At 39.4% G+C, this 24,922-nt stretch overlaps 1 protein-coding gene across 1 annotated transcript in view; it reads left to right on the top strand.

Moving 5' to 3' along the window:
* prkdc (protein kinase, DNA-activated, catalytic subunit) overlaps positions 1–24,298 on the top strand; it is a 34,156-nt gene extending 9,858 nt beyond the window's left edge. Inside the window, exons 29-86 of the mRNA XM_037079302.1 lie at positions 81–183; positions 442–575; positions 687–917; positions 1,415–1,641; positions 1,736–1,944; positions 2,464–2,596; positions 2,763–2,921; positions 3,202–3,405; positions 3,520–3,708; positions 3,881–3,985; positions 4,108–4,275; positions 4,442–4,569; positions 4,811–5,018; positions 5,257–5,435; positions 5,516–5,684; positions 5,798–5,863; positions 5,959–6,022; positions 6,283–6,431; positions 6,881–7,021; positions 7,167–7,286; positions 7,420–7,563; positions 7,834–7,985; positions 8,813–8,944; positions 9,043–9,154; positions 9,367–9,491; positions 9,609–9,758; positions 10,081–10,254; positions 10,557–10,655; positions 10,774–10,984; positions 11,094–11,268; positions 11,411–11,611; positions 12,320–12,435; positions 12,534–12,665; positions 12,782–12,961; positions 13,156–13,364; positions 13,742–13,880; positions 14,023–14,211; positions 14,579–14,803; positions 14,904–15,012; positions 15,216–15,318; positions 16,573–16,735; positions 16,821–16,995; positions 17,319–17,512; positions 17,784–17,967; positions 18,216–18,376; positions 18,583–18,794; positions 18,882–18,969; positions 19,064–19,207; positions 19,771–19,978; positions 20,570–20,637; positions 20,752–20,972; positions 21,141–21,233; positions 21,566–21,652; positions 21,854–21,925; positions 22,014–22,215; positions 22,343–22,531; positions 23,609–23,748; positions 24,094–24,298. Of these exons, the coding sequence (XP_036935197.1) occupies positions 81–183; positions 442–575; positions 687–917; positions 1,415–1,641; positions 1,736–1,944; positions 2,464–2,596; positions 2,763–2,921; positions 3,202–3,405; positions 3,520–3,708; positions 3,881–3,985; positions 4,108–4,275; positions 4,442–4,569; positions 4,811–5,018; positions 5,257–5,435; positions 5,516–5,684; positions 5,798–5,863; positions 5,959–6,022; positions 6,283–6,431; positions 6,881–7,021; positions 7,167–7,286; positions 7,420–7,563; positions 7,834–7,985; positions 8,813–8,944; positions 9,043–9,154; positions 9,367–9,491; positions 9,609–9,758; positions 10,081–10,254; positions 10,557–10,655; positions 10,774–10,984; positions 11,094–11,268; positions 11,411–11,611; positions 12,320–12,435; positions 12,534–12,665; positions 12,782–12,961; positions 13,156–13,364; positions 13,742–13,880; positions 14,023–14,211; positions 14,579–14,803; positions 14,904–15,012; positions 15,216–15,318; positions 16,573–16,735; positions 16,821–16,995; positions 17,319–17,512; positions 17,784–17,967; positions 18,216–18,376; positions 18,583–18,794; positions 18,882–18,969; positions 19,064–19,207; positions 19,771–19,978; positions 20,570–20,637; positions 20,752–20,972; positions 21,141–21,233; positions 21,566–21,652; positions 21,854–21,925; positions 22,014–22,215; positions 22,343–22,531; positions 23,609–23,748; positions 24,094–24,298 (8,969 nt within the window). The remainder of the gene's footprint in view (positions 1–80; positions 184–441; positions 576–686; positions 918–1,414; positions 1,642–1,735; positions 1,945–2,463; positions 2,597–2,762; positions 2,922–3,201; positions 3,406–3,519; positions 3,709–3,880; positions 3,986–4,107; positions 4,276–4,441; positions 4,570–4,810; positions 5,019–5,256; positions 5,436–5,515; positions 5,685–5,797; positions 5,864–5,958; positions 6,023–6,282; positions 6,432–6,880; positions 7,022–7,166; positions 7,287–7,419; positions 7,564–7,833; positions 7,986–8,812; positions 8,945–9,042; positions 9,155–9,366; positions 9,492–9,608; positions 9,759–10,080; positions 10,255–10,556; positions 10,656–10,773; positions 10,985–11,093; positions 11,269–11,410; positions 11,612–12,319; positions 12,436–12,533; positions 12,666–12,781; positions 12,962–13,155; positions 13,365–13,741; positions 13,881–14,022; positions 14,212–14,578; positions 14,804–14,903; positions 15,013–15,215; positions 15,319–16,572; positions 16,736–16,820; positions 16,996–17,318; positions 17,513–17,783; positions 17,968–18,215; positions 18,377–18,582; positions 18,795–18,881; positions 18,970–19,063; positions 19,208–19,770; positions 19,979–20,569; positions 20,638–20,751; positions 20,973–21,140; positions 21,234–21,565; positions 21,653–21,853; positions 21,926–22,013; positions 22,216–22,342; positions 22,532–23,608; positions 23,749–24,093) is intronic.
* The last annotated feature ends 624 nt before the right edge of the window (positions 24,299–24,922 follow it).

Here is a 24,922-nt window from a genome sequence, read left to right as displayed (position 1 = left end):
ATTAAAGGAGGATTATAATTGAAAGCTCATTTAGTTTTCAAAAAGGTATGAAGCTGTTATTGCTGCTCCTCCATCCTCAGGTACATTGCAGCAGTGTGGAAGTGCCATTGATCACCTGAAAAGAATCATTAAAGCCAAGGCCCCCAGTCTCAATCAGAACAATGCCAAGCGACGCATCCCAAGGTCAGTACTTTATGGACAAGAATGTAATGCATCCCAAAGTCAATTTAACATAAAAAGATACAAGATATAGTTGCTTTGAAATGAAAATAAGCAGTCAGATACATTTTGTATATTAAGTATCACATTTCATAGATATACACATAGTTTTAGTGTGTGTGCACTCTCCATATTAGTGCAAAAAGGATAAAGCTAAGACTAAAGTAATATTTATGATATTAAGAGATATTATAATGAATATTTGAAAATCTCTTCATACAGGGGCTTTCCCCCTGATGAAAAGTTGTGCCTCTCTGATGTGGTTTTATGGCTCCTTGAACAATGTGGCCGCCCTCAGACTGAGTGTCGCCACAAATGCATGGAACTCTTCTACGAGTTTATACCCCTCCTCCCAGGTGAGCAATCCAGCCGAGGGCCATTTGAGAGAAAGAATCCAATCATATCATCTCAGTATTACTGCATTCATTTTGATGTGAAATAAACTCTTTGTCTGTGACCGAACTTAGGAAAGAAGTCTCCACCTCAGTGGTTGGATGGCATGCTGAAGGATCATGGTATAAGTTTCCTGATCTCTCGGTTTGAGGGCGGGGGTCTCCTCTCCCAGCCCACTCTCAGGGACCTGTCTAGTCCTTTCAGCGTCAGAGCCACCCTGCAGTGGATGGACCTACTGCTGGCTTCCCTGGACTGCTACAACACCTTCATCAAGTTACACATAATCAAACCTCATCACATGTTTGGTAAGACTTGTCTGTGAAACCCTTGACAATTATAGTGTGTTTTTGCTACCCATACCATTTTTATACTGGGATAGTGAGATAATGAGCCAGTAGTTGTAAGTGGGATCATGCAGTGACATACATTTTGTCATATTGGAACTGCTGTAACTTAGCAAATTGATCCAACTATCTGTTTCTCTAACAGAATCTGCTCAGAGGCCTTTGCTTGATCGTCATTTTACTCAGCATGCGACAACACAGATGTATACTGTGTATCTTACATTTGTTGTCATGTATTTTATCAGCATGTAAAAGGGAAAAAATGTTTCAGCTTTGTTGTATTGTCCATAAGCATTAACACATTCCTAAAAAAACAAAAAAAGATGTATTTTCAGTTTGAAATCAGTGTCAGTTATTCCATCCGTACATTCTAGCATTAAATGTCATTGAACATTGCATTGGCCCTGCAGTGATCCCAATGAATAATATTCTTAATCTTCCCCTATTGTTCACCAAAGGCTCCAAAGAGAAGTCAAGCTTTCTGAAAGCTATCAGTTTCTTTCTGACTGAGTTGGCAACTCATGAACTGGCAGCAGCGGAGAGCTGTTTCCCTCTGGGTGACAGGACCTCTCACTTCAGCCCGAGAGAGGTGGACCAGTACAACTTCTGCAAGTGCACCATAATTGTCCGCCTGCTGGAGTTCGCCACTATGATTCTTGAGAAAGGAGACCAGGAGTTTTGGAAGGTATCACTGGATTTAAGAAAAGGCATGATATTTTCCTTTGAAAGCTGTTTTTTGTTTTGCTTTGTTTGCTAACTTTCTCGCAATTAATTCACAGCTTCTGGAACAAGACATTTTGGTCTCGGCTTTTTTTGAGCTGACTGCGCTGGTGGTGTGTGAGCCATCCACTGTTGGTTTCAACATGGCAGATGTGGAGGTAATGAAGAACCTACCAGATGTGTGTGTTCCTTTACTGAAGACACTGCTGACCTCACCATACCACACTCGTATTGAAGGCAGTTTGCGGACAAAAATCTCACGTAAAAGGTATGTTGATTATCTTTGAGTTCACTATGTGAGTTCCACATACAGTGGCTATCATTACAAAAAATGGTTTGAGAATAGTCCATTAAATATTGTCAGAAAGTGATGATTAGAATTTGTTTAAATAATAAAATGATATCTGCTGCAAATTGAAAACTGAGAGGAATTGAAATTTCACATTTTATAAATCACAAATTTAGACATCACATAAGTTTCGATAAACAAACTTTCCCATCTGTGTGATGTATGATATATTATGCTAGAAGAAAAGAAAATACAAACTTGGACTGAGCTAATTGAGGCCTGAATAGACAACTAGCTAGTTGAACAGCCACAAACATAGTTATGAAATCTCAAAAAATAAATAGCATGTCAGTTGTAACTTGTAAGAAACAATCTCGCATTCTCTTCTGTGGCATTACTTTTGATTGCAATTTCTGAAAAACATATTTATATATTGTGATAATAGTAAGTTGTCTAAACCAGCCATTTATTTCTTAATTTCTTAAATGATCTCTCTAGTGTGGAGGACTTGTGTGCTGTAGACCTCTACCATTCCAGCACTCTGATCCACCACGACCAGATGGAAATGGTTCTGTCCTCCTGTAAGCAGATCCACAAAGCAGACTTCCTCAGCTCCATTCTGCACAGCCAGGTATTTTGCATTTTGCATAATCATTTGATAGTCAAAATGAACTGGAATAGACTAATGCTTTTCTGTGCACTGATGTAATGCAGTATCTTCGTTATTTTATTACACTGCTTGTTGCATATGAAAACTTTAGCCACACGTATTTTTTGTCGTTCTCTATGTGTTAAAGGATGCAGCCTATGCCAAATCCCTTGGGTCCCGTCTTCTAATGACAGTGTACAAAGGTATAGCACCCGGTGAGGAGAGGAAGGCACTTCCATCCTTGGATATAAACACAAAGAGGCTAGCAGATGGCCTGCTTCAGTTGGCCTTCTCCCTAAGTCAACAGGTCAGTGCTAGATTGAATACAATTAGATGAAATTGAAACTATCCCTGGTGAGCTGCAGTCAACTGACAGAAAATAACAGTTTTTCAGAACTGACAGTGGATGTATTGACACAATGAAACTCGGTTTAAACACTGTAAAAACATGAATAGCTTTCCAATGTATAGTTTGTTAAAAAATGTATTTAGATCATTACGTCAATTAAAAACACATTGAGTATGATGCAGTTCTTTAGTGTTTCACTGCTCCCTGCCTGCTGTTGTTTGTTGCTGTTTCTCTGCAGAGTGAGCAGCTGGTGGACTTGTTGTTGAACACCATCATGCTCTCTGTGCCGATATCTGGAAGCCATAGCCATAACTTCCTGAGCTTCTCGCATGGCGAGTATTTCTACAGCCTCTTCCAGATGACCATCAACACTGAGCTGCTGAGAAGTCTGGACACTACAGTATCACGCCTCATGGCAGCTTCCTCTCAAAACCCCAGCATGGTAGCTCTTTCTCTCTTTCTTTCCCCACACTTTTAAATCAGTTAATAACAAAGGTTATGATACAAAAGATTTGGAGTTGGAGTTAACTGTTCTGATGTTGAATTTTGTCATCAGGTGAGTGTGTTGCTGAATGGCATGCTGGACCACAGCTTTAGAGAGCGCTCTGTGAGGAAGACTCAGGGAAAACTGTTGGTTGAAGAGGTGCTGAGAAGATGGAAAAGTCTGCAGTCGTGGTGGGAAGGACAATCCTCAACTCCTGAGAGCAAAACCGCCACCCTGCTGCTGCTCTCTAAGCTCCTGCAGGTATTATAAAGCTGAAGTTACTAGCAAAACAAATGTTTGTGAATAATGGAATAACCCTGAATTCTCTGTAAACTAACAAAACACAATATAGAATGGTACAGTACAAATTTACTCAGTGTATTTTTTTTTTTCAAATGTCATCTAATGTCTAACTTAGCCCCTCTCTCATCAGATTGACTCCTCGGTCTGCTCTGATAGCAACCATGAAGCATTCAGAGCGGTGTTTTCCACTTTCACTCTGCTGCTGGTTGACATGAATTTGCCTCTGAATCTCAAGGTAAAGGAGAGGGCATTTGGTGGATTTTTCATTCTTCTTTTACAGTTCTTATTTGAGTTGCTTAAACAAGTACACAAAGCTGACATTTAAGTTTATTTTGTTGGATTCTCTCAACTCTTCAGAGTCAGGCCCTGTTGGTTTTACCCTTCTTCACAACCCTCCCAGAGGAGCCACTGGCTGAGCTGCAGAAAGCCCTGGACACCCTGGTAGCTTCCCACTTCCCCATGCAGTCAGATGAGTTTGCTAAGGGCTCGCTTCACCGCAACAACTACATGGACTGTATCCGGAAGGTAAAGTCAGAGTTATGGAGGGAGAGTTGATTTTATAGACGACAACAAGCATACTCCATAAACTCTCTCAGAACTCTTATGTTGCAAATGTTTCTGTTTGGGTTAATCATGTTATCTTTGTTGGTATCTGGGAGGTTGTAATCTACATTTTCTTCCTGTCTTTTAGTTGCTGGATGCCCTTGAGCTTTCTCAGAGCCCCCTCCTGCTCAAACTGATGGCAGAGATTCTGTGTCGAGATAGAAAACACATAATGGAGGATCAATTCCAAAACTGTTTCCAGAGAATCGCTAAGAGGTTAGTAAAGTTAAACAAGGTATCTTTCTTTCTTCCTAATCTAAAGTGTAGATGTTTTGAAGTGATAGATTAAACATTAAACATTAAACTTGTTCAGCTTATGTTATCAAGTGCAGTTGTAGATACACATGTATTTTAATGTATGACATCCATGTTAAGATCCATTGCAGGGCCATTTTACCATATTGCAGTAGATCACACAGAAGTCCTTTTTTTGTGGTGACTCCCTGTGTTTATCTAGGTCAAGTACTGAGCGGCAGCTGAAGCTGCTGTGTACAGTTTATGTGGTGGTCCAGCAGGGTGATGTGCCCATGAACTCGATGCTGCAAGCCATGATGGAAAGGGTTCTGCTGCCTCTTGCCACTCACTGTAGCATCACGGCTCTCAGTGACTTCTTTGTGGCAAATGTCTCTGACATAACTGCTTTGCTGCTCAGCCGCTTCACTAAGGTTTGCTTCTTAATCTTGTTACTTTTAGGGAAGTATGCGATGATGAAAAATGAACAGTTTAATGGTGTTTTATTGGAAACTTCTATGATATTAACGTATTTCTGGCACATTTATCTTTTGAATAAACATTTGGCAGTTAGATGCAACTTTTGTCCTCACAGCCCAAAGCTAGTACTGTCTTATGTAAATGGAAGGAGAACGTTGAAAATCAGATGCATTATTTCTTTATCAATTTTAGTCAAATGAAACTGAATTTGAGATCCAGTTGCTGAAGAAGATTGGCTGCTTCAAACTGATGGAGCTCCTGTATTCTCGGCTTCCCAAAGAAGAGGTTTACTCCAAGGAGTCCCGCATTAATCAAGCCTTCTGTCATTCAGACAGAACAGAGGGGAATGAGCTGTCCAAGGCCATGATTAAGTAAGAAATGACATGAGAGTGATGTAAATGTCCTTATTCAACCATGAGTAAATGTTAACAATTGTTGTAATCTCCATCAGGTCATGTTTTGAAGAGTTCACTGAGAACATGGCTGGTGAGACTCAGCTCCTTGGCCTTCGGAGACTCTATCACTGTGCTGCATACAACTGTGCCATTGCTGCCATCAGCTGCAGCTTCAACGAGCCCAAATTCTACCAGGGCTTCCTCTTCAGTGAGAAACCAGAGAAGGTACTGGCTGCCTTTTTTAAATTTAATCCAACTCACTTCACTGCAGTCTTCTTTCATTTTGGAACAATAGACTACAATGAATTACACAATTTCCTTTTTTCTTCCTTATCCAGAATCAGTTAATTCTAGAAAACATCATTGATGTTGAAAGGACCTACAATTTTCCAGTTGAAATTGAGGTATGTTTTTTTTTGTGTTTTTTACATAGCTGTTTGTCTAAGTATACACTGAGTTGTAGTGATGGTTTATCCATTTATTTATTTCATCAATTTAGGTCCCACTTGAGAGAAAGAAAAAATATGTCATGATTCGCAAAGAAGTGAGCGAGGAGAATGGAGGTATTTTACTACTCGCGTCAATGTTTTGTTTTTTTAACGACACATTTTATTTAAATGCACACTCGATGTTGATCCTAAATTGTGCCTTGTTATAGCTTATTTATAACACTTGCCTTATTAAGTCCAATAAAAATGTCCAGCTCTTTTCAACAAAATCAGATGGGATGTGAATTTATCATAGGTAAATACATAAAATGTATCCAAAGTTTATTTTAAGTCTTTTATATTTGTTCATGAGATTTGTGTTGTGGTTTTCATAGAAGCGCCAGTGTATCTGTCCTCCCAGTCCTACATGGCTGACAGCAGCCTTAGCGAGGAGATGAGTCAGTTTGATTTCTCCACCGGAGTCCAAAGCTTCTCCTACAGCTCTCAGAACCCTGAAGGACAGAGACGCACCGTTGCAAAAAGAGTCAGTCCTGATTTGTTTCTCCCATATGCACAATTGCTCTAAGTTTATTTTAGCTTCATCTGATGGTTTAAATGTTGTCTCAAATGATTGTCCACCCTTACCAATGGTCCAAGTCCTTTGAGGCAACTAAATGCAATTTCAACAATTAGTCGATTGATCCATTAGACGATCAAAAGAAAATTAATCATCAACTATTTTGATAATAATTGTTTCAGTCATCTTTAAAGCAAAATGTCACACGCTTGCTGGTTCTAGCTTCATAAATGTAAGAATTTGCAGCTTTTCTTTTTTGATATGATGGTAAATTAAAAATCTTTTGGTTTTGGACTAAAGAAGCTATTTGAAAACTCTATTTTGAAATATATTTTTTTTCCTATAATGTTTTTGAGATTTTATAAACCAAAGGAAGTTAAGGAAACAGAAGTTTGTTGCTATGTTTGTACATCTAGGAGACAGAGGAGACAAATCCCTCACAGGATGCACTGGTGGATCTAGAGATGGATGAGCTGAATCAGCATGAATGCATGGCATCCATGACTGGTCTTATTGGACACATGCAAAGGAACAACATAACCCCCAAAATTGAGCAGGTGAGTGGCATTGAAGAGCGGATGTTCTTTTTATACAACTGTCATTTTCATTATGTTTTTTCAGGTTTAAGTGACAATTATGTGTGAAGCCATTTAAACATCAACAAACTGTCATTCTAATTGCTCTCTCCTCTTTATGACACAGGGAAACGTGCCTAGTGATCTTCCTCCATGGATGAAATTTCTTCATGCAAAATTGGCTAATCCAGCAACACCTCTGAATATAAGACTCTTCATCTCAAAGTTGATCACCAACACAGAGGAGGTAAATGTCCCTTAATACAAATGCGTAGTCTGACAATGAATGATTACGATGCAACTACTTTATATACACTCATATGTGTCACCTCGTTTTCTGCTCCACTTATGGATTTGGACTGTGTTGTCCATCTTTCCAGGTTTTTCGACCATATGCCAAACATTTGTTGGGGCCGCTCCTGCAGCTTGTCGTCTCTGGAAACAATGGTGGAGAGGGAATCCATTTTATGGTGGTGGACATTGTGGTCACAGTGCTGTCTTGGACAAGCCTGGCCAGCCCCAAGGTTTTTTTAATTCTTACCTTTGAAAAAATTGCAAATATAAATAATTAGTACAATTTTGTCATGATCTTTGCATATGTCAAGAGTTTCATATAAACATTCACACTGTATGTCCATCCTAAATTGTGCCTTATTATAGCTTATTTATAAGACTTGCCTTATTATGTCCAATAATAAATGTCCTTAAAAGAAATGGTAGCAAATTGTAGGATGTAAGAATTGGATAAAGTTAAAGTTTTATTTATCATTAGTAATTTAGATGTGTTGTCCCAGGGTAACCCCAGAGATGAAGTGCTAGCCAACCGCCTGTTGGAGTTCCTGATGAAGCACAGCTTCCACCCCAAGAGGGCAGTTTTCCGCCACAACTTGGAGATCATTCGCACTCTGGTAGAGTGCTGGAAAGACTGTCTGCATGTGCCTTACAGGTAGTACTTGAACACTCTCACTGGACAATGTTCATTATACACAAAGGCTATGGATATGGCCACAAACAGTCAGGACACAGACTCCTCACACCATGCAACATGAAGGTTAAAAACTCAACAGGAAGAGAAACACCCTGAAATTGAAATTGGAGATATACGTGAAGCAGGCTTTCTGGAATTAGCTTACCACCAAAGTGGCACATGAAGTTGTCTTATCTGTTGGTCTATAATTTTTCATAGTGGGTGACTTGACTTTAATTCATTGGTTTAGCCTATGGGATCACCATGTAGTAGAAATATAGCTAAAGAAGCCCCCAAATCAGTTTTGTATATTCAAAATCCTTTACAAACTTTGACAAAATGGGAAATTTAAATAGTGTGAAAACAAATTTCTATAAAATGTTGGTCTGGAGAAGTATAGAGAAAGGGGGAAAAAACATTTCATGGCTGGCATTTGAATTTTCACTTTGTTCCAAAGATGCCAAAAGAAAGCACACCAGGTGTATTTGCTTCCATTGGGCATTATGGCCTATGAGTGTTTGATGGTTGAATGTTCCTTAAAACTTAGTAGTAATAAGTAAATTTCAACCTGACTGCCCTTACCTCTATTTAACTCTTAGAAGTTAGAAAAAGGCTGAAAAAAACAAATTGTAATGGTCTGCAAGTCAATGTTCAGCCCTCAATAGCAAGAAGCAAGTTGGAAATACTGACGAATCTGATTTTATATGAATATACATCCTGTTTTTATTATAATTTTATTTTTTGTATTATAAATGAAATGGAATTGAACTGGTCCTCTTGCTTTATCTAATTTCTTACCCTTCTAGTCTGATATATGAGCGATTTTGTGGCACTGACCCAAACAGTAAGGACAACTCTGTTGGACTACAACTGCTGGGAATCATCCTGGCCAACAACCTCCCTGTTTACGATGCCTCATGTGCAGTTGAATATGAGAGGTACAATATACAGTCTAGATGAATGGCAACACACTGTGCACTATGTTGCCCCATAACTGTGTTGTTTTTTAACATACTGTTTTCCCCTGTTGTTAAAGGTACATCCAGTCCCTCACCAACAACTTGTCCTTTGTAAGATACAAAGACGTATATGCAGCTGCTGCTGAAATTATTGGCCTCATCCTGAAGAATACGACTGAAAAGGACGAAGTATGAGATTTTCCCCACTGTGGTTTAATGACAGTTGTACTCAGTTATGTTTATGTCTGAAAGGACCTCAAAGCACCTTTAGTAGAAAAAATACTTATGCTGGCAATGATAAAACCTTCTTCCAATGTTATTTATTGTCCAACATTTTCCATTTCAAATTCATTCATTATATGAAAGTCAAATCTGTTTTCATGATTCTGTTCTTTTCTCAGTGTCATCAAGAACTCCTCAATCATGCTACAAGTAAGATAAACTATCTGAAGAAAAAAGAAATGGATGACAAGTTCATAATTTGCTTGAACAAAGTGTCGAAGCACTTTCCTCCATTTATGGATCAGTGAGTTTGTGGCTCTGGTTTTTTCACTGTAACATAAATGATATTGTAAACCATGATATCGGATTTCATTGTCTGTGAATTGCCTTTGACGTGACCCCAAAATGTTTCTATTTTCAGGTTTGTCAACTTAGTTTTCTTCCTCCTGCCGAAGATGCACGGCATCTTGAAGACTCATTGTTTGGAGTGTGTGCTAAGCCGAGCTGACGTAATCCCAGACATCTTTCTGCAGCTAAAGACAAAAGGCTTTATTCAAATGATGGGCCACAGGTAGGTCCTTACCATTATCTTTGGTTCATATCCATCACAGACATGTACAAACATTTTGAGACAGTAATGAGTTGCACTGTAAGAACTCCAGACAAATGAAATCCGTCACTGAAAAGATTAAAATGTACAGGTCTGTGGCGCTCTTACAACCAGAATTCCCTGCTTTTTTGTTAATCTGTTTCAAACAAAACAGTATGTCCTTTTTCTAAAGTTATGGGCATGAACTACTGGAAATTAAATGGCAAGTGTAAATGAATAACACATTTGAAGATCTGTTTTTGCTGCAAGCATGTTTCTGCACTTTACTCCTCTGTGCCTCTAGGGATGAAGCAAGGCAGAGAGTTTGTCTGGATATCATCCACAAGATTATCGCCACCCTGACTCCAGTTCAGCTTCAGGAGCTCCTGGGAGCTGTGACATCTTTTGTCTCCCATCCTTCACCAGTGTGCAGAGAGAGGATGTATGACATCCTCATGTGGATCCAGGACAACTACAGGTACTGATTTTTGGCTTCTGTTCACATGCAAATTACCTTTCCTACTTTTGCATCTTGTTAGTGATATTATTTATGCCAAAATGTAGTGTAGTGTTAACTAGCTACAACATAATGTAACATTTATTTAAAATATGTAAGGGGTGATTTCCATAATTACCATATAACAATACTATTACTTTATATGGTCCATGGACTTCTTATCATATGTGATGGTTTGAAGTTGCTTACAGCCAACTATTAACTCTCTGATGTCAATTTTAATGATGTATTGTTTTTTTGTTATTTTTTTTTTTATCTTCCAGTGATCCAGAGAGCATGGAAGACAACACCTCAGTAGAGGTGTTGAATGCAGCTAAAGAAACACTCCTTCAGGGGCTGTCTGAAGAAAACCAAGGCCTTCAGTAAGAACCCAATATTTCTCGCTTGCCTTTACTTGATGTTTTATTTAGTTCACACTGTCATTGATTTAAATATATAATCAGTATTTTAGTGGAAAAACATTTCTATTATGTTTTTCAGGCTGTATGTTCGTAACTTCTGGAGTCAAGAGAAGCGCCTCCCCACTGCGACCCTGGAGCGAATGTTGACAGTGCTTCGTTCTCTATACTCCTGTCAAATAGAAAGGTGTTTCTTAAGTTTGGCTACCAATCTGCTGTTGGAAATGACCAGCCAGAGTCCTGACTTCAAACGAAACATGTTTGAATATCCTCTGTCAGAGTGTACCTTCCAGGTCAGTTGGAATCTGCAGCATTTATTTCACTCAGTCATTTAAAAATTGTATTTCGAGATTTCTATTTATATGCTACTGATGGTATTAATCTCAATTTTGCACCCTCTAGGACTATGTGATTGACTCCAACTGGCGCTTCAGGAGCACAGTGATGACTCCCATGTTTGTGGAAACCCAAAGCTCTCAGGGCCCAGAGAGTTTGGCAGCATCCCTGTCAGGATCCATGAAGGGGAAGCTCAGAGCCACTCAGACTTCACTGGAGTTCTCCCAAACCCAGGCAGCAGGTACCACTGTAGATTAATGTCGTGGTATTAAAGCAGCACTAGAGATAAAAGCATGTGCAGTACCTGTAGCTCTGCAGTCAGAAAATGTACAGGTTTACATGTTTATGTCTTTCCGTTTAAATGTTTTTTGTTTTTTCCTCAGGTCGACGCACAGCATATAACTGGCTGACGGGCAGCAGTGTGGATACACTCGCAGAGTACACGCTTGGCTCTGAGTCAATGTCTTCATTGTTGGTGTTTGATAAGAAAGAGAGGCGAACTGCAGCAAGGAAACCAGTCGGAGAAGGCTTTGGCCTTAAGCGTCTTACTGCACCAACAGATGAGGTGGACAGTCACACCAAAGGTTAGTTACCCAACTGTTTAAAGCCATCACCTAATTTTATATGAATGAATGAGCAGTTGTTGCATGGGTAAAACTAGTTTTCTAGTTCCGAATAAGGTCAGATTCTTACATCTTTCTGGAAATATTCAATGTTGAACATTTGTGGAACTATCTAATTATAACAGGTTACATAGTTATAGTCCGTGAAGGTGCCGGCAGTGAAGCTTTATATCAGATTTAACAGCTTTGATTCACTGGTGTATAGTTTTTAGTTCATTTTCAAAACCAGTTAATCTGGCTTGAGTAGGTACAGCTCACCATGTCTTCACGTTGGCTCTGCCACTGTGCTCTGCTGGTGGTAAAGCTGAGATTGGTGACTGTATAGTTGTGACATCATAACCTCACAAAAGTCACAAAGTCACAAAAGCGTTATATGTGCTTTTCTCTGTGGAATGAGTGTTTTGATACTTTCAAAGTGTTTATATACTGCAGGACTTCATAAAGAAAATCAATAAATACTCTTGTTATTCTTATATTAATGATTTTGATAGCTTGGTTTGAAGATTTCACTTGTAGAATATTTATTTGTATCAGAAATTTATCCTGTCATTCATAATTCTTAGATGTTCTGTTCATTGGCACAACAAACATTTGTTTTTTAAGTAAACATTTCCAATTAAGTTAAATTCTGTTAATGTAAATATCTATTTTGTGGTCATATTTTTACAGCAGAAAATGAGCAACGTAGTAACATCCTAAGACTGAGACGCCGATTTCTCAAGGATCAGGAGAAAGTCAGCTTGAATTATGCACAAAAAGAGATCCAACAACAAAGGCAGAAAAAGGTATGAAACATGCAGGAACCAGCACGCTGAGCCGTATTTGTCCTCTCTAAACTTCCAGTGTCTCTAACTACCATTGGCTCTTTTTTGATGTTCCACAGGAAGAGAGAGCTGATCAAAGGCTGCGCAAAGAGGCTCAGGTGACTCTTTATCGTAACTACAGAGTGGGAGACTTTCCAGACATCCAGATCTCATACAGCAGCCTTATCACCCCCCTTCAAGCACTAGCCCAGGTAAAACTGCAACTGCTCTTCCCCAAGAAATGGTCAGGCTGTTAATATACTTAACATGGATTAATGTAAAACACAAATCACGTTTGATGAAAGTTAGTGGATTTCTTTCTTTGCAGAGAGATCCAATTTTAGCCAAACAGCTGTTTAGCTCCTTGTTTGCTGGTATCCTCCAAGAAATGGAAAAAAACAAACCAAGAGGGGAGAGCGCGAAGATTAAAGACGAGCTGCGGGTCAACATGAATACATTCCTGAGCAAGAGTTCCCTCTGCTTCCCTCCATTCATAGCTTGTGTGCAGGTACGACCTTTAGAATCTGTTTGAATATTTTGATTCTTAAAGCGAAGTCTTAAATCTGTAAAGTTTCTGTGGCATTCACTGAGACTGTTACTACATTGATCACATTTACATCCATGGTGTATTTTAGCACATAGGAAAACTTTTGCAAAACACTCTCTTAAATTACTGATAATGGACCCTCTACTGGCTTTTAGGACATGTGTTACCAGAACAAGGAGCTACAGCAGCTCGATCCAGCAGCCATCAGCGCCACTTGCCTGGCGAGTCTCCAGCAGCCGTCGGGCATCCTGCTGCTGGAGGAGAGCTTGTTGCATGCCAGTGGCCAGGATGAACCTCCTTCCAAACGAGCACGCGGACGCAAAGAAATCCCCCCAGACACCAGTAAATGGATCCACCTCGCTCGGTATTATATGTTGTTTGGCTTGATACTGGTTCTATTAGTGCTGGCTTGTAATGCGGCAATAAGTATTTGTGTGATCTGTTGTGTAATTCAGCTGCATATAAGAGGATAATATCACGATAAACTTTTGATTTGAGGTGCATTTGTGCACACCAAACAAGGTAGTCTTCTCCCTGGATAGCTCAGGGAGTTAATTTAATCAATGCAATGATGCTGTTACATCTTCTTTTTCCAGCAGACTCATTAACAGGAACACATTCATGACCTAACCTCTGACCCTTCACATTTTGTCAGATTGCAGCTATCAGGAGTTCTTCTACATGTACAGATATATTACCTTGTGATAAATGTAACTGCTCTTTGTTCCCTCTTTTCGCCAGGCTTTACAGATCTCTGGAAGATTATGATGTTGTGCGTGGCATCTTCGGTGGTAAAGTTGGGACCAAGTCGATAACCTGCTCTGCGCTTCAAGCTGAAGCCAACACTGACTTTGCAGAAGCTGTGAAGCTATACAATGAGGTAATGTTTTTCCTGTCACATTAAGTCCAGCATAGTGCTTACAGTAGGCAACATGTCAGTGGATTCATGCAGTTTTTACTAGATTGCTAGCTTTGTGTGTAGCATTGTAGTGTAAAAGTGCATATTTTCTTCATACTGGCAGGCTCTGAACACTGAGCACTGGGATGATGGTGAGCCCACTGAGTCTGAGAAGGACTTCTGGGAAATAGCTGCTATGGACGCCTACAGCCATCTTACTGAGTGGAAGTCTCTTCAGTACTGCGCCACTGTGAACATAGATGACACCTCTCCACCCAACCTTGAGAGGATGTGGTCGGAGCCAGTCTACCAGGTGACAGATCTGAGATTTTGCAGCGTAGACATTTTTAGTCATGTTCCAGGGAGAGTTGACATTTTACAGGTTTTAATCCCAACCAATGGCTTTTAATTAGGCATTGACTTGAAATGAAAACCTACATTATGTAATCTTTGCTGTCAATGGGATGTAAATGTCCCTCTTTGACTCTTTAGTCCCATCAGTAGTAAATTGAATATTACAATGAGAAGGGAAGATAAAATTTGACAAGAACAGGAAAAATTGTAGCATATCATACCGTTACAAAAGCAATGAAAAACCTGGTGTATAAACTCAGTACATTTAGAATATCTCCAGAGCTGGAATGCTTTTCTCACTCAAGTCTTTTGTGTTTTTGTTCTAGGAAATGTACCTGCAGCACATAATTCGCAGCATGTTGAAGCAGCTGCAGCTGGGTGAGACGGACCAAACTCTTCTCAGCTTCATCGACAAAGCCATGAGGGTGGAGGAACGCAAAAAGCTGCTGGAGAGTCATTACAGCCAAGAGCTCAGCTTGCTCTACATCCTGCAGGAGGACTATGACCGTGCCAAATACTACACAAACTATGCCATGCAGCTCTTTATGGAGGTCTGCTGTTAGACATCTTTTCTGTCTGTCACCTCAAAGAAAAAATTCATTCATTCATTCATTCATTGTGCACTCTGTTTAATCTCTTGTCCTCCTATAGAATTACTCTAGTGTAGATACGCTGCTGACTCAAAGTCGGCTGACCACCCTGCAGTCGGTGCAGGCCTTGACTGAAATCCAGGACTTTCTGCATTTCATTAAAGGAGAAGGTGAGAGAGGTTATTGTCTTTAAAAACTAAAATAACTGAAAAGAAGCAAATAAAGAATAGAAGAAATAAATAAGTAGTGATTTTCTCTTTTTTAAAAGGTTTATTCTGTTCTATATCAATAAAATCTTGGTTGATACTTTGAATAAAAATGTAGTTGTTCCATACTCAAAATGTACTAATATTAATTGCATGTCTTTAATTAGTGTCTTTGAGCTCCCTCAAGTGGCTCATCAGGCTGTGGACTGAGCGGTATCCTGATGCTAAAGTGGATCCAGTGAACGTATGGGATGACATCATTACGTCACGGTAAGAAACAGTTTGCTTATTTAGCTTGCAAATCCTACTAGTATCCTTGGAAAGTGGTTTGTATGTGTGCATCTGTTTGTCTGTGAGTTAGTGACCCCTGAAAGCAACATCCCACCAATCCCCTCCACATTTGCCCCCAAATGGTCAGGTTTTGCAAATACCGTCTGTTATTGATTTGTTATTTGTTTTTATCTTCATATTTAATTCAATTTCCCATAAATACTAGCCAGGTATACTTCCCAACTTATTGTTTTGAAATCTTGAACTGCTGTCACCCAAAAGTACATACTGTCTACTTTGGCTGTCACAATATCAGATTTTCACTGGACGATTAACATGGACAATGCAGATATCATACAAATGTCACAAAATTTGTTTGGTTTGCTGCTCATAATAGATGGATATTTTATTTTGAAACAAAAAGTATCATGACAGTAATGAAATGATATGTTTATACTTTTATTCAACTACAACACAATAATAATGTATATAATACGTTCAATGATTTTTGCTGTGGAACTTTGCGCAGCCTTCAAATATCGGATAAATTCCAGTAAGACCTGAATTTGCGGGTACTAGTAAAGTTCTTCTATACATTATACCTCTATACAACAAACATTTCTGCAATTTTGTTATGAATTAGTGCAATTCCTTAATCTAATGTTAAAGTATTTGCTCACTGTCGATCTGTGTGTATTTTTAAGCATATCAAGAAAGAGACATAACGTGTTTTTATCATAGAGATTGTTGTTGTACACGTTTCTCTCTTTGCCTCCTCAATAAATCTAACACTCTAGTAAGGTCAGGCTGTATCAACACTATAATAAAAATTAAAAAGCGTGCAGCGACATCTGCAAACAATGTAACTGTTATTTGCTAATAAAGTTGGAGAGAATACGAGTTAACCTGATTGCCGTTCCCAGTCATTATAGAAAAACAACAAATGGGCCGCTGCCCCAGCTTTGTGGGCCGATGACAAAGCAGCCAAAGCGGCTGTCTGGTCATAAACATTCTATTTTTTGCAGCTAAACACTGTACACTGAAAAAAAACCTTTGAAGCCACACATGCAGTGTAGCCAGGCTAAGCAGTATCAAAATCTAAACTCCTGTTTGATCAGAACTGCCTAATTTTATTGTATGATCAGAGTTTGGTGAGAGGTGTGTTCACTGACATGCTGCTTTCTTCGCGGCAACCTTTTAAAATCTCAGATAACAAATTGTGACACAGTATCAAATGTGACCTCTACTTCTCAGATGTTTCTTCCTGGACAAGATCAGAGAAAAGCTGAGAGGCCACGCTCCCAGTGACAGTATGGAGGTGGACGGTTCAGAGGACCCAGCGGGTAGCATTGACCCATTAGTGAATAACTGCAAGTTCAACATGAAGCTACAGATGGCTGATAGCGCATGGAAGCAGGTGAGGAAACAACCGTGGATGTCACTTTTTTGTGCTGTCACTTCTTTACCAGAAACTGACCTTGGAACATGAATGTTGTTTTCAGAATAACTTTCCTGTGGCCACCAAGCTGCTAAAGGATCTTCACAAAGAGGCTAAAACAAACAGAGGCTGGTTTTTGCGGTGGGTTCACAGTTTTAGCCGCTACAGCCATAAGCGCAGCCAGACCCAGGGTCCTGTGGATCAAATCAGTGCCATGCTGAAGACTATCCCACTCTTGGGTAAGCTGGGAAAAGGACTCCGGGACAATATCTTAAGGGTTACACAACTGAGAATGATAGACGGCTTTAACTGACTTGCCAGATTCTGATTATGGAATAAATTTTAGAGAGTCATTCTACCAATTTTACACATCGAAGTTTGTTTACAGGTCATGGAGAGTATTACTGCATATGTGGAAAAAGTTGCGTAAAGCCTTTGTGGCTCCAGAGGAAGCAGCATGTAATCTGATAAATGACCTCAAGTGATGTCAATCAGTGGCGAAATTGATGGAAAGGTCAACTCGAACAGTGTAAGTTTCATGTCGGGTCTTTTTTCTCTGTAGATGACCTTCAGGCTGACTGTCAGAGTTCCACAGCTAAAGTATTCAGAGATCAAAAGATACTCCAGGGTACGTCGTTCCACATCCTGGCCACAGCTGTGGGCAGAAGCCCCTCAGTCCTGGGAGCTATTGATGTTGACAAAGCGGAGAGAGTTGCAAAGCTTTCTGGAGCTGCTTGGCCCAGTGACAATCCAAAGGTAATCTTCTTATATTTTTTAATTATTTGCAAACTAATTTAAACATTTCATACAGTCTTCTTTGAATTGCTTATGGACTGTCCAAATAACAAATAGTGGGCAAATCACAGGAGCATAAGAGTGATTCATGTCTCTGAATTACAAAGGCTTTACTTCGTTGATCACAGACCATTTTAGTAGTTGTACATCCAAACCTGACAATTTACAAATTGTCGATGCAAATGAGAGCGAGTTCAAGGCATTTATTCACCAAAACCTGTTTACTCTGCAGAAAGTGGAAGTTGGGCTGCAGTTACAAGCACTGAAGTTGCTGTGTGATGCTACCAGAAAGGCTGATGAAGAGCTTCAGTCTTACACTCAGGACTGTGTGGAAAGCAGCAGCATCATTGAGACATACATGGCTTTAGCGAACTTCTGTGACAAGCGACTGCGAGAGGAAGAGCAGAGTGATACTGGTGAGTGATAATACTAAACAGTGTCTTTGTTGATTTTATCAGTGAGCAGGTGTAGGTCATACACCTGCTCAGTGAATTTTGACACTGCCCACAATGGTCTCATATTATAGCACGCCGATGGGAAACCTAACTTGGTATATATAGCTGTATTTTGCAGTGTGTTCTTGTGTGGGTATCTTAAGGAATGTAAGACTTGAATTTAAGAAGCTTTCTGCATCAGCTAGTTGTTTCCTTGTGTTTTGCAACAGAAAGTCAATTTCCAGACATGTTGGCACTACCTGTTCATGTCGTGGAGAGCATGCTGAAAGCTCTGAAGATGAACTCGGAGGAAGCTCGCCTCAAGTTCCCACGTCTGCTGCAGATCATTGAGTCCTACCCCTCTGAGACACTGGACCTCATGACAAAAGAGGTAAGTGCAGTGGGTGGAGAGCAGACACAATTTCCCAAAATATTTCAACCCATTTCTTGGTTGTGTCCTTTAATTTCATCCAACCAAATATGGAATTTGACAATCTGCTTCATGTCTCCAGTCTTGATGCACGATTTGATGCTGTCTAATATAATGTACATGTGTTTTAGTTGTACAAAGTCATGGTAATATCTTGACATGTGTAGATGATGTCAGTTCCCTGCTGGATGCTGATTGGCTGGATCAGTCAAATGGTGGCCTTGTTGGACAAGCCGGAAGCTGTGGCAGTGCAGCACTGCATTGGGCAGATAGCGGAGTGCTACCCTCAGGCACTGGTTTACGCTCTGATGATCAGCAGTGAGAGTTACCAGTTTGAGGACTCTGCTAGGGGTCACCAGCATGAGGAGTTTGTTAACAGGTAAACTGCCTAATGTGCCTAATAAAGATCAAAATACATTTCAGAAGGATTCCTTTGCATTTCAGTGATATTGTGTGTATACAACAGGCTCAGGGGAATGCTGGATAAGGGTGGAGCTGTGAAGAACTTTGTGGATGCACTGCAGCAGCTTACAAACCCTGAGATGATTTTTAGGGTAATAATTGCAAATTTAAATGTGGATGGATTCATGATGCTGCCACCTAGTGGAATTTGGCTTGTCAGTGATAATTGTCTTTTGTCTCACTCAGGATTGGTGGGATGGTCTGAAAAATGAATTGGAAAAATCAAGCTTTGACAAAAAGCGAATGGGCGTCATGTTTGATGAGATGCACTCATCACTTGGGAATCCTGACACAGGCGGTCATGGAATGTTTCGCAAGAAATTCATCCGGGTTTGTAGTTTACTTTGATGTCTTTATCGTTCGTGCTGAAAAAGCATGTAGTAGTTTTATGTGGAAAGGCGGCTTCAGCTAATTTGCTTGCTGATAAAGCTGGTGCTCGGTATGTTCAGTCACCTCTATTTCAAGTAAAGTGTGCTAGTCACATTATTTATTTTGTCAATTAGTAAATGAAAAAACAAATACTTTATTGACTTTTACAAACCAATTGATAGTTAAAGGAAAAGTACAACATGTTTATGCATTTTACTCTCCATTTTAATTATTTATCCAACAATAACATTTATTGGTGCATACAGTACATATTTCTGACTTGGGTGGTAAACTTTTACTATGTTTATCAGTTTGGGGCTCCATACCAGAGACAAGACATATGACAGGAACTGACAAAAACTCTCTTTTGTGTTGTTAGAAGTGGTAGTAGACTGATAAAAGACTAAAAACATTAAAAAAAAACACACACACATACAGCCTTAATCATTATAGGTGTAGCTCCTAAGCAACAACAGTTGTTATACTGTTATGAGTTTCTTATTGCCATATTTTCGATCTAACAGAAATTTGCGAAAGATGTGGAGAAACTGCTGGGACCTAAAGGCAGCAAGCTCTTTGAGAAGAGAAAAGAAAAAAGCTTTTTGCGACAGGTGGAGGATCTGGCATCATCTATGCGTGGATTTCAGAAGGAACCCGGGAACCTGAAGGAGTACTCACCCTGGCTGAGTGGATTTAAAGCAGATGCATTCACTAATGAGCTGGAGATCCCAGGTGTGTACAGCTGAAAACTAAATATTGCACAATATTGACAGGTGGGTTTGGCGCATCTTATATAGACCCCATCATTATCATATACATTAGTTAATATATGTGGTTAGTAGATAGTTTTACCTTTTGGTTTGTATAGCTTACAACTCAGCGATCCCTAACAGGGTGTATTGGTACATAGTTTAGGAGTACATAAACTAATTTCAGAAAATAAAAATTACAATTTAGTAAAAAGAAAAAAAAAAACTTCTGCAAAAAGTAATGGATGAACAATTGAAATAGTTAGGCAAAAGCAATCAATAAACTGTTATAAAAGTTAGTTTACAGTAATAGGATGGCTAAAAGAAAGATATTAGCAGTTGAAATATTTAGTGAAACGTAATAAACAGTTAAAATAGTTCAAGTTATGTATAAACTGGTAAAACTGTTATAGTTTGAAAGTTAATGTTTTGAAATGTATAGCTGAAATGAAATTAATAAACTGTTGAAAAGTTTACTTATTGGGCATATATCAGTTGCATGGATAATTTTGATCACAACATTTTTAAAATGTAATTCTATTGACTGGAGATGTTTCCCCTCCTTTCATTGCAGGACAGTATGATGGCAGATCCAAGCCTTTGCCTGAGTATCATGCAAAAATAACCGGCTTTGATGAAAGGGTAGGCTTTATTTGTCGTTGACTGTAAAATAATGATTATGATTAAGTTAACAGCACCCTGCGCAAGTATGAAAACTTAGTGATCCATGTATTATTGTGAATTTATGCTCTGCAGGTAAAGGTGATGTCCTCCATTCGTCGGCCCAAACGTCTGATCATTCGTGGTGATGATGAGCGGGACCACCCCTTTCTGGTGAAGGGTGGGGAGGATCTCCGCCAGGACCAACGCATTGAGCAGCTTTTCGCTGTCATGAACATCTTGCTGAGTTATGACGCTGCTTGCACACACAGAGGCTTGCAGCTGCGCACTTATCAAGTCATTCCCATAAACACAAGGTACTTCACTTGTTTTCCCATCCATCACTCTGTCCTTCTAGTTTAACTCAGTGCATATACTAATTACGCTGGTCCTGACACTGACACTCCACATGTTGGGTTTTTGGGTTTTTTTTTGATTTTCTGGAGAAAAACTGTCTTAATTCACCACTTTCACTGCCTTTATAGAATTGGTCTAATTGAATGGATGGAGAACACCTGTACTCTCAAAGAGTTTGTGTGTAGCACAATGACTGAGGAGGAACAGCAAAGGGCAGCACGGTACAGTATACTGTATACATTTAAAAAAAAAAAAGCTTTTCTTGAATCTTAATAAATAAATTCTTTACTTAACCTAGTGAACATTATAATAGAAAACAAAACATTATAACATTATAATCATTATAAAGTAGTATTTATTATATAGAAGTATTTGATGCACAGTAAATGCTTTAACATAAATCTGCTAACAGCATTATGCTCACTATAGAGATATTTCTATTTTTCTGTTCTGTCTATACATGTAGACGCTAGTGACATTTGAAAAGACATAATCTCATAGGTGAAGTGGTTAAGTGTGTGTGGATTTTTTACATATTTTCATTGTCTTAAAGATCTCCTGAAGTCTACAATAAGGGTCTCGCAACCATTGCTGGAAATTCAAAAGTGTCTGGGGTGTATCTATATGCTGTGGCTTATGAGTAAGTTTCCTGAATCTTCCATTTTTGTTTACTAAATAAATTGTATACTCCTAATTAGCTGTTTCAGTTTTACTATTTACAGCTCTAATAACATAAATCCACCTTCGTCATTTTTTTAACATTAGGAATTGTCATAAAATGTTTTTGTTTTAATAGTAATAGCAGACATCCGTAGGTTACAGTGTATTTGTTTTCTTCCAGGAAAGCCAAACGTGCTGACACTGTCAGCAACTTTTTGAAAGTGTTGCAGCATGTGCCCAGCGATCTCCTGAAGTAAGTTAAATCTCCTTATCTGCATAATAAAACTTATTATAGGTTAACACTTGGACTAATCCAGCGTCTTGCTTTTTTCAAATTCTAGGAGATCTTTTCTGAAGATGTGCAACAGTCCTGAGGCTTTTCTCTCCCTGCGCTCCCACTTCATCAGCTCTCACGCCTTGCTGTGTGTGAGCCACTGGATTCTAGGTATCGGAGACCGCCATCTCTCCAACTTCATGATCAACATGGAAACAGGAGGCATGATTGGCATCGACTTTGGTCATGCATTCGGCTCAGCCACACAGGTTAGTCATCAGGGCAGAAGAGACATGCTGCTGGCATGTGAACTGTAAACAACACTTTCTTGAAAAAGACACAACCGTCACTTGTATAAACAATTTAATCTCTGTGTAATTTTGTTTGTCCTCACAGTTCCTCCCTGTGCCTGAGATCATGCCTTTCCGGTTGACTCAACAGTTTGTGAATTTGATGCAGCCCTTGAAGGAGTCGGGTTTGATACAGAGCGTCATGGTCCACTCCCTCCGAGCTTACAGGGCTGAGCCTGACCTTTTGCTAAACACCATGGATGTGTTTGTCAAGGAGCCCTCACTGGACTGGAAGGTAACCATTGCTCTTGCTACAACAGTGTTGAATAAAAATGACTGAAAGCATGAGATCACACATCACACACACACAGCAGGCCCCTTTAAATCAAGGAAGCCACTTGAGCTGGTTTGGCGATTTGGTCAGGATCACCCTGGTGCCTTCCTTTGGAGCCAACTGGTTGGCAAACCCAGGTAGACCCAAACCATGATAGGGAAATGATATATGTCAACTGGCTTTAGAAAACCTTGGGATCCTATCTGGATCTGCTCTACTTTTGACTTGTCTTGAGATAAACAGAAAATGGATGGATAAATCATAACCTGGCGTGCCATGTGGTTTGTGCTACAAAACTGCCTAGAAAGGGTGCCACTAGAAACTGTTTGGAGGGCAGGTAAAAAGTAGTTGGCAGTATTCGGTGACTGAACAAACCATCTGTTGATGGCTTGCTATCACAGGCTAACATCAACCAGTCAGATGAACAGGAGAGGAGTACTGCGAGCAATGGAGCCCGTTCGTGAAACAAACTCTTACTGAAGTCAGTAAGATTTCAAGAGAAGAATTAATAAAAGCCTTCAGTGCTGTTCTTTTCTTTCATGAACTCTGAACTCTGATTTAACAGATGCTTGCAGCATCTAGGCTAATGTCTTGAGGAGCTGCCATTTTTGTTTTCAAACAGTCACTTCTCTGGCTGGTCACCACACTTAAACCACACGGATGGCTGCTAGTAGTTCCTCAAAGGACTCTTAGTGGTTGAACACAAGCACGTAACTTTAAGCCTGGCAAAGTATGTTATCTCGTGAAGTATTTGGTGTGAATCTGATCTGATGAAGAGTTTTAATAATATCCGGCTCCATCTTGAGGACTTGTTCCCCACAGAAAGCATGTGCCTAAGGTATAGGTCATACATAATTTGCTATTGTTGTATGTCTAGTTCAATTTAAGTTAATGCTTGCATGCTATTTGTATAATATTTGTCTCTTCTCAGTCAAATTAAATTCACTTACTTGTACTTGGCTTTTTAACGCGTGGCTTTTCTCTATAAATGGTGAATAAGCTGCAATATGAATTTTTCTTCCCTTTTCTATTACACAGAACTTTGAGCTGAAACAACTGAAGAAAGGAGGCACATGGACAGAGGATGTAAACATCAAAGAAATCAACTGGTACCCATTACAGAAGGTCAACTTTGCCAGAAGAAAACTAGAAGGAGCAAATCCAGCTGCTATAACCAGGTATAACATCAGATCCTAATCCAGTTCCGTGGCATGGTTTCTCTTGTATAATTTGCAATACAACACAATTAAACAGTGTTAAATTGGCTGTCTGATAAGTTAGTTGCTGAACTAATAACAGTTACAAGTATTGATGTGTTCTAGGCTTGGAAACATAGTAATCTGTCATATAATGCAGTTGTTATAATGTTGTTGTTGTTGTTGCCACTCTGTCATTTGTTATCTGATGGCAACCTACACAGCCTTCATTATTTACGTCATTATTCTCTTTCCTAGAATCTAAACAAGGCATTATTTGAACTCTGAATTTGACTTGTGTATAATTGAATGCTTTTATTATTTCAGTGAGGAGCTGAAGCTGGGCTTTGAGAGGGATAAGGCTTTCTCGGGGATGCAGGCTGTGACCTTGGGGACGAAGGAGCACAACATCCGAGCTCAGCTTCCAGCTGCAGGTTTGTCGGTGGAGAAGCAGGTGGACTGTCTGCTTGACCAAGCCATGGACCCAAATGTGCTGGGCAGAGTTTGGGTTGGCTGGGAACCATGGGTGTGATTCTTAGTTTTTCTAAATAGTTAATCAGAACAGTTTTGGAGAGATCATATTGCAGATGAACAGCCATTTGTCACACAGATCCCTGTTATGTCAAGAATGTTCTCTTTTGTTACTGTGTAAACTAATTGTGATGCTGATCCTTTCATACACGGTTTGCCACAACACAAAATGATCTCATACTTGACAGAAAGTCTATTGTGGGAATTTAAACATTTTAAGATTCTTTTGTACATGAACACCATAATGTCAGTCATTTCTTGCACTGCAGTTCTATTTGAGGAGAACCTGTCATTGCCATCATTTATGAATGTCTTGTAACGTCAGTTTGAAATAAAAATAAATTGTTAAAGGTGCTTGAGAATTGTTGAAGGTGTTTGAAAGGCTGATGTACCGAATATATGATCACTTTGCACAAATTGATATCACAGCCAAGGCAAAGTGCCAATGATTCATGTAGACATTGGTCTACAGATTAAACACTGAAACAGATGAAATGTCAACTGGAATACTGGAAGTAAAAGGAGATTAATGCATTGCTGTGGTTATTATGTTGCAAAGAGGCTCAGCTATGGAGAGCCGGTAAAACTGCAATACTGCTTTAATGATCTATCTGCCAAATAATAT

Source organism: Acanthopagrus latus, chromosome 19, assembly GCF_904848185.1.
Source record: "Acanthopagrus latus isolate v.2019 chromosome 19, fAcaLat1.1, whole genome shotgun sequence".
In the NCBI taxonomy this organism is placed as follows: domain Eukaryota; kingdom Metazoa; phylum Chordata; class Actinopteri; order Spariformes; family Sparidae; genus Acanthopagrus; species Acanthopagrus latus.
This window is presented reverse-complemented; position numbering and strand designations above follow the sequence as displayed.